Source organism: Anoplophora glabripennis, unplaced genomic scaffold (assembly GCF_000390285.2).
Source record: "Anoplophora glabripennis isolate ALB-LARVAE unplaced genomic scaffold, Agla_2.0 scaffold454, whole genome shotgun sequence".
NCBI classification, from domain to species: domain Eukaryota; kingdom Metazoa; phylum Arthropoda; class Insecta; order Coleoptera; family Cerambycidae; genus Anoplophora; species Anoplophora glabripennis.
In genome coordinates this window covers 193,471-203,017 of record NW_019416575.1, presented here as the reverse complement: position 1 = coordinate 203,017, position 9,547 = coordinate 193,471, and the positions used below count along the sequence as shown (strand labels likewise).

The 9,547-nt window shown below is 30.5% G+C and overlaps 1 protein-coding gene across 1 annotated transcript in view; it reads left to right on the top strand.

Moving 5' to 3' along the window:
• The window catches only part of LOC108912371 (venom carboxylesterase-6), a 24,480-nt gene extending 17,241 nt beyond the window's left edge, over positions 1 to 7,239 (top strand). Inside the window, exons 10-11 of the mRNA XM_018717570.1 lie at positions 3,287 to 3,428; positions 7,008 to 7,239. Of these exons, the coding sequence (XP_018573086.1) occupies positions 3,287 to 3,428; positions 7,008 to 7,194 (329 nt within the window). The 3' untranslated portion in view covers positions 7,195 to 7,239. The remainder of the gene's footprint in view (positions 1 to 3,286; positions 3,429 to 7,007) is intronic.
• The last annotated feature ends 2,308 nt before the right edge of the window (positions 7,240 to 9,547 follow it).

The window sequence follows — 9,547 nt, the reverse complement described above, 5'->3', positions numbered from 1 at the left end:
AAGTATATTATTTTTTAACATATGTTTAACGGTTGTCACTGACAAATTGTGATACTGGAGGGGTAAATTATTAATAACATAAGAAGCTAAATACGAAAATGAATTTTTAAATTTTTCAGTTTTATGTGAAGGAATACACGCTTTGCTACTCAGTGATCTCAAATTTTTATTATGTGTTTCAGATCTCCATTTTATTTTATCACATAAATATGTAGGTTTGTTATTTTTTAAAATATTGAGTATAAAACTGGCAAAATGAATAAGTCTCCTCTCAGACATGCTCAACAAATTGAAGGAACGTAAATATGGAGTTATGTGACTAAACTGGGGTACATTCGCAATGAAACGGACGCAACAATTCTGTATTTTTTGCAAACGGTGTTTATTTTCTTGAGAAAGGCAGGGGCCATATATAACATCAGCATAATTCAAATGAGATAAGACTAAAGATTCAGTAAGTAAAATTTTGGTCTGAGGATTTAGATACTTTTTAAAGCATTGCAACTGTTTTAATGATAGAAAAGCTTTCTTACAGATAACGGTTACATGATTCGAAAAAGTCAACGATGAATTAAAAGTCAGGCCAAGACTTAATGACATGTTTTTAACTCGTACAGAGTATACAACAGTTTAATACATTTATTATTATAAAACTTATAACCAGTACTAGATGTTCTAATAACGATATGGAACACTTTAATAACAGTTATTGCTATTATTTCGTAAAGGGTATAAAAAACGTAGTATACTAGTTATACAATAATTTAATAAAGAATAAGGTTTATATTCACTATACAACTGTGCTAGCAATACGCGTTTTATATCCAATATTCACCTGTTTAACTGTCGCATATAGTATACAATGGTCTTATAATGGTATATAGAATTCTAATAAGGAATAAAACGCATTTCTTTCAGTGTAGTGTTATAAAAAAATGATTTTGAAGTTGCAACCCAATTTTTTAAAAAATGAGCAAAGATAGAGCTCTGATAATTGGTCAAAAGTTACTTCTATCAACAAGCAACACACTGAAGACACCATTGTTAAAAAACACGCCAGTGCAGATTTCACGTGGAAACCCGGTGAAACCCTTTAAGTACTGTTTTCATTAAATCTAGATACTATTCTGTAGATTATCTATTAAGGCAAAAGCTATGTTATTTGAATCTATTTAACAAAATAGATTTATAGACACCTTGGAGAATAGTAGCAAAGCATTCTTAGCATACTTCGCCTTCAAAAATTTATAGGTCTATTTAAATTTTTCGCCGTTTCTATTAGTACTTTTTTAACTACGAAAGTATACTTGTTAGTTTACAAACGCCTTTAACAGTAAAGATACCACACTATTTCTGACATATAACCTGAAAAAACAGTTGGTACTTTATTTATCAAAATATATGCATAATGTCAAAATTATATTTATTTTGATATTACCTACTTATTCTATTGTTTTCTTATACATATTTATTACTATTAAGATATGTTAATAATAATAATACTTTATTGGCCAACAGTCAAGATCAATAATAGGACAATTACATATAGAACAATAGGTAAAGTAATAATGACTAGTAAATAGAAAAAAAAGGGAGTAACTTATGTAACGAACTAACAGAAATCTTCATCTACAGTACCTACTTGAAATGTTTAATAAAATAGATTTTAAACTGGTATGATTTATATCACAGAGATGCGACACCATATTAAATAAGTTACACATTTTGTATATGTATAGGTGACTTAAATAAAAGATTAGTTCTTCTTCGCAAGCAATAAAAAAGACAATCAACTTGACCATTTAATAACTTGTAGAGGAAAGTGACTGAGTTTAATTTCCTCCTCAAATCTAAACTTTGAAACCCAAATATATCAATCAGTTGCCCTCTTTCAGGATAAGCATTATATATCTTAAAATATAAATATTTGAGAAATTTTCTTCGCGGTTTTTCAAGCAACTCTCTATAGCATAAATAGAATGGATTTCAAATAGTAGAGCAGTATTCTAGTTTATTTTTAACATACGAAAAATACAAAATAATGAGCGACGCGATATTAGTAAACGATTTACAGTTGCGAAGTATAAAACCGTAAGCCTTCATTGCATCATCGACCTTGGACACGATATGACATGAAAAAGATAATTCATGATCGAAGATCACTCCCAAGTCTTTAATTTTAGTCAAACGATTAATTTCGATGTTATGAATTAAGTAACTATAACAATAAGGTGATTTCTTCTTTGTAAAGCTAATAATATTGCATTTCTTAGCATTTAGATATAAGACATTCAAATTACACCAGGCTTCAATTTTGGCTATCTCTCCTTGAAGAACAACACAGTCATTTAAGGAAGTAATGTTTGAGAACATTTTTAAATTATCAGCATACATTAGTTTCCGACAGTTCAGAGTGGTAGTAAGGTCATTAACAAATAACAGAAATAACACAGTGGGCCCAAATTATAAAAAATCTTTCGGATAAATATGAGTGCAACATTAAGACTGAATCAGAATCGAAACCAAAGCTGTAAAGTTTTTGCAAAAGAATATTATGATTATTTCTCTCAAATGCCTTTGCAAAGTCGGTATATACAACATCGAACTGAACTCCACTGTCAACCGCTTCCAATGCATACTGGGAAAGAACGGCCAGGTTGTTGGTTGATGATCTCATTTTCATGAAACCATGCTGACATCGACATATTTGTTGAGAAACCGAAGAGTAAGTTCTGTTATACAAAATGATTTCAAAAATCTTAAAAAAATTACAGAGATCGGCCTATAATTAGTGATATCAGCACGTTCGCCACTTTTGAAAATAGGGCACACTTTCGCCTCTTTCCAACTTATAGGAAAAACTCCTGTTGTCATTGAAAGATTATATATTGCCAGTAAAGGAAACATTAAAAATAATATTCTTCATCGTTAAACGCGTTTATCTCGAAGCCAGTTTGTTATATCGATATCAAATAGGTAAACGTTAAACGGAAATCTTAAAAACGGTGCAAAAATTAAAAAGTAGGTCCATATTTGTAGGTCCAGTAGATTATTGGACGCTAATATAGCTATTAGTAAATTGAATACATTAGTAGAATTTGCTTCAAACAACATAATTTTTATCCGAAAAGCATCAAAATTCAATGGAAAACAAAACAGATATAGCTAATAATTCTACAGGCTGACCCAAATAAAAAAATATATAGATAAGATCTAGTGACGTTATTTTTGTTAAGTCCTACTTAAACCCAACCCGAACTCCCTGTATAATACTACTTTTTTTAAGGTGCTGGAAAAGTACCTCATGTAGGAGACAACCACTACCTGTGGACTATAAACAACAACAGCAACGTTCATATTTACCCCGTCGCCGACGCTCTAACCAGTCGAAGATATGTCAAACTCTTCACAGACTTTAGTAAATACTTGTAAGTATCACCGAGATAACACAAAAGGTGAATTTATGACTGAGCTTGGTACCTCCATGGCTTTTTTACTTTTCTTTTGTTTTAATCCCACTTCTGATAAAGCGCGGTCGTAATATTGATCACGGATTGGAAGGAAGCCAAGTGTCTTCAAATATATTCACCGACTTGCATTCGCTGTCGATAAAATGTAATTTTGTAGTCGATGTTCGTTTGTAATGGTCTTTTTGAAGTAATCTTAAAATTACGTCTTACCAATTTTCTTCTTGATACTTGAGATAAAATTTAGATTCAAATAAACATGAAATTATTTAAAAAATGATAATACAAGAATTATAGACACTATTAAAATAAATCTAAAGTGCAATACTGGAAATAACTACTATACTCTACTATGCCTTGTTCATTTGAAATAAATGGAAGAAATATCCATTAATTGATATTTCAAACTGTAATTGCATAATAGATACATTTTTAACCATATAGGTAATATTTTGTTTATTTATTTGTAACATAAACTGCCCTGCCCCAAAATACACATTTTTAAGCGGCGATATTACGGGAAATAACTACCTGACTACCTTTTTATTACACCAGTAATGTCATTAAATATAGCTACAATTTTTTGACCAAATGCACCAGATTTATACCAGTTTAGAACTTGTTAGTTCAGTATTCTGTAGGTGGGACAACCACCGAATACCTGCTTTGATTTCTTAAATGTAGGAGAGGAGTAAATACAAGTAGCAGATGTAACTAAATCTAATTGCTACAGATACCAACCAATAAGATTTACAAAGAAGGTAAAAATATCAGAGAGCGACCTGTACCGCAGGTACTACGAAAACTTAGCCATATAGCCCTCTGAGGGAGGAGTAAACGACTTCTATGCTGCCTATATGCCCAGACTAGCATTAGATTACATCAGCATTATCATAAAGTACAGTATACTATGCGAACTAACAGGTCCAAAACCGGTATATGTCTAGTGTGTTCAGGCCGACAAATGATTCTAGCTGTATCTAATGATACTGCTGATGTAATATATTGCTAATCGAGCCATATTGAAGGAAGCAACTGTTCCCTTCAAGGGGCGACACTGGCCATAGCATCTGAAATACAGATCGCTTTATGCCATTTTTTGGCCTCTTTGTAGATCTTAGGTTGTTAGTAGTAGTCGTCAGTAGATGTAGCACTCAGTTTTTTTTTCTTTAATGTAATTTAATTAATTAAAATCACAGAGCATCTAGAGTGTACGTTTCCTATCCCAAAACATGGGAACCGGTAAAGCCGAATTACGGGGAAGTGGAGTGTGCGGACTAATCTGACCGCAGTTAAGCAATATTTTTGCACTTCAATATTCATTTTGCAAGTTTGGAATTCAGAAAATAATATATTTTAATGTCTTGCTTATATTAAATAAACCTATAAAACAATTTATTAAATACAGTGTGATTCACAACTTATCCAAAAAAAAATTGGGAATAGATGCGGCATGATAAATGGAGTCAGTATCGTAAATAAAATTTTTGTAAAATCCTTATAGTTTCCGAGAAAAACATTATTGAAGTTATAGTACATTTAACCACTACATAGCTGGACAACTGTAGTCTCTAGCGTCATTCGCAATACGCGTGTAGAGCCACGTGGCCTCAGCGAATCCGAATACTGAAATCCGATTTTGCAATCGTCGTTGCGATAGTGTTTACCTGTTACCTGTGGTGTTTATAATAGTTTTTTAGTAGTTAGTGTCAAAAATGGTTTGCATGTAAAAGTAAAAGCAGTTGAATTTGCCGATATAAAATAGGTGCTATAAAATTCTATTTATTTCTTTCCTTGCGAAAGTTTTTGTCCGTTTTTATCACACCACTATGCCGGTCGCATTGTGCGAGGTCAGCAGGTCTTACCAGTTTCCAGTGACGCATGCCGTGCAGAAGAGTATTTTTAAATTAATTTGAAACTGCCCTTTTTGAATTTTTCTTTATAAAATTGTATTTGTAAGGGTCCCTTGTACATGCAGAATTTTTTTTTTTGGATATGTTCTGAATCACTCTGTATATTTATTGTTCTTTATATAATGTTAATTTATTTAATATTTGTCTTTTAATAGATTTCAGTAAATTAAATATTTTAACTTCACGATTTATTCTCACATCGATATACTTTTCACATACAGTCCTCGCAAGTTCTTATGCATATTTTTAAATATATTCACATTCAAACAGTTTTTTAATAAGAATATTATTATTTCTATTTGTTAAATTGTCATTTTTCTTTTTTAAACGACAATTTGCTTACCACTCTTGTCAAGTTTAAAGTTGGCACTGCATTTTTGGATAAATTTCTAACGCCGTTTTTATTAATAATGATAAACTTCCCCTGAAAATGTAAAAAACATTACATATTATTAATAACACATTTTGAAGGCGCCCAATTCTTTTTCTTCATGGCTTTGACCCATTCCAATTTCATTTCCACCCTCTTTAGGAAACCTCAGAATAAAAATAAGAAAATGGGTAATACAATTTTATTCAATAACTAATCACCTGTAATTTAACATTAATGTATGTTTATTATTGAAATTATATGTTGAGGGTTCAATATTTATATAAATAAAAATAATTATTTTTAATAGTAATAATGAAAATAAATACCAATTGTGATAAAAAACTAATTGTAAATAGCCGGTTGATAATATGAACATGTATATGTACATCAGTTAATAACATGGGCACTAAAAAAACATGAAGCCAACCCTGGAAATAAGTGCATGTGACACGGAGAATGAATGCTGCGCGAAGTGCCATAAATTATTTTTATATTATTACTTACCTAAAGAATGAAATTTCGGCACTATTGTGCTCAGATCTGCTATTACAATCGTCAACGATATACTTCCCCATGATTGCACAAATATAAACAATATACTTAATAAAATAGCAACAATGTTAACACAACGAATGTCTAACAGCGACTAAGAGAGCGAGGTTAGCTAGGCTGAAGTTAGGCTGACGGTTGACTTAGCCGGCTTGCCTCTACAGTTCAGTCTATTTTGTCTATAATTACAATTGGTTTTTAATTACAAATATCGTATTTGGATCAATATCAAATAATTTCACGTCTTTGGATATATAAAGTTTTTAAAACATAAATTGAGAATTATAAACAACTGGCGGGCAAATAGTATTGCTCATTTTTCAAAAAAAAAAAAAAAAACACCGGAATATGGCCGGGGTCCATAATGAGTTGTTGTTTTGAGTGCCTTTGTTCCTCTGATTCATTGAATATATTGACGATCACACTGTTAAATAGAATTTGATAAATAAAAATTCCTGTTTTCATTTTGAATTAGATTTTACTTAATTGTTGAAAAAGAATTGAGGTTACGAAAGGTAATAGTTAAAGAAGATAGGGAAAAACTACTATTTTATGCTTGTAATGAATGATCTAACCTGTCAGTTCATTGGTGAAATACCGCTTTCTATCAAATTTGTTGCTAAAATAACAGAATCTTACATAAACGAAATGTGAATTTTAAAACATTATATCTTATATTTTTTTATTTTATTTTATAAATTGTAGAAATCCAACTCCAGAGGAGACCAGTTTGATGCAAAACCTTATTTGGCCTAAAGTAAACAGCAGCTCTTTCCTGTATCTAGATATCGACGAAAACTTGGAAGTTAAGCTGAATCCAAAGAATGAATCCTACACTGGATGGGTAGATGTTTACGATACATGGGCTGTTAAACCATACGACACGTACTAAAAACGTGTATCAATATTTCTCAATAAATTTGTTTTCTTATTTAAATTGTAATTTAATGTTGATAACTCTTTCGATGTCATCATTTACCTTATTGATTCAAATAATGCTACTATTTTTACGAAAATTTCAGAGATGATGATATCTCTGAAACTCCGCCCGTGAATTAATTCATTTATCATCGCCATATTCAAACCATTAATAAAGCAAATTTTTATTAAACCTTTAACACCCTGTAGATCGCGAACTAAACATTTTCTGAATATGGTATATTAAGGAAATATATCACAAATCACTTGTACTATAACTTCCTGCAAGGAATGCATCGACTTACCAAACACCCTGTATATAAAAATGTGTTTTCGGGTATAAAAATTAAGGGCCCCATATTCTTTAAATAGTGTTTTCCGCAAAGACAAATAATTTCAAACATTTAATAACTGAATAATCTAAAGCTTATCAAATAATAGGAATGTTATGTTATGCCACCTGGGTATTTTCAGAGACGCCGCAGTAAAACGAATAAACAGGTGCAAAAAACGATCAAACCATCAAGGTTTTAGGTACTGAAATCTACGAAAATACTAACTTTTTTATATATAATTCCACATGTAAATATTCTTATAACATTTACTTGCTTAGTCCTACATATAAAATTGTTTACTTTTATTTATAAGTAAGTGAAAATAATTCTTAAAATGTGGGGTTAGAATAACAGCAAACGCATGTTTTACAAACGCTTTTTTTTTAGTTATTATTTTATTTGAGTAAATTTAAATGGTAACAATGAATAAACAAAATATCAAGGATTTTATTTTTGTGCTTAATTTTGTTCTACACGTTTTACTTTTAAAGATTTCAGTACCTAAAAACGCCAGAAATTTCACTATTTCTCTGCCAGGAATATGGCCACCTTAAAGATGGACTTCACCTTTCTATACAGTTTTTCCGCAGAAAGAAACACGTTCCCATTATTTATTTTTCTACTGTTTGTTTGTGAAGCATCATAGTTTCGTGCTTAGAAGCTTAAAACTCGAGCCACCAATATTCTTTTTATTTTTGAATTCTTAATAAATATTTCTGTTAAATTTTAATAATTCTCCTTAAATCAGTATAAACGGAAAATTTTGTATCAAAAAGTACATAATATAATGTCAAGGGTTGCAAACTTCTTTTAAAATGAACATAGCTAATGGTATCGATTAATCGATTAATGGTTGGTTTATTTTTTACTTGAATCAATTATTTATTTATTTCTCTTTTTTCTCGTGAATAATATACTCACATTCCAAATTTTAATTTCTAGAGAACATCGGATAATATACTTTTTAATTCTTTTTTTGTGAAACATCTTTTTTTATTAGATGTAATTTCCATTTTGTTTCATTCCAAAATATTTATTAGAACCCGAGATGTCACAGAAATACTGTTGCTGGGGGTAAACATGAGGGGTAGTTTGCATCCGTTTAAATCCGTTCGAGGCTAATAGGCTAATAAATTATTCGTATGATTAGAGAAAAAGTAAAAACTTTTTATTTTTCAATGTTATTTCTAATCGTACAGACATTTTTCGCACTAGAGGGTTGTTCACCCTCTAAAAAGAGATTTGAACGAAAACCCCGAAACAAGTTTTAATCATATTTTTAATTCTTTTTGGGAAAATATGAATTTTTTATATATAACAAATGTAATTTTTCTGAAATAAAAAATAAGGGTAGCAACCCCCAAACACGGAATCCTCTGTGAAACATTTGTTTTTTTATAAAAAGCAATTTCCATTTTGTTTCATTTCAAATTATTGATTCGAACCCCAGATATTTAGAAAAAACTGTTTTTTTTGGGGGGGGGCGAACTTTGAGGATGTATTTCACCCCCTAAATATATTTTTCCGACGATAAAAAAAATATGTCATTTAATTTTTAACAGGCCGTCCATTTTATTAGACAAATAACACGTACGTTAAACTATAGCGACACCAAATTCCTTGGCAATAAGAAACTCTGTTATAATTTAAGATAACGTGTTACAAATTATTTTGACGGAAGGTAAAATGCACTGGGCTTAATACTGACTCTTGTTTATAATAATTTTGCATTATTAAAAATGTCGACACAAAAGCGTCTTCAAAAAACAATAAAATTGCAATACGAGTCTTTGCTCGATTACGTAATAAAAAAACAAAATACTGCATACCGGTAAAACGAAGCCGTCAGAATTAAAGCTTGTTAATACTTTGAACATAGGTCTTTCAAAGACTGCAGAACAGTGGAAAAAAGAAAGTTTGATTTAACTTTTAATACTGGGATAGCAAAGGATAATTTATGTTAAAAAAATGTCTGAATGTTATAAATTTATT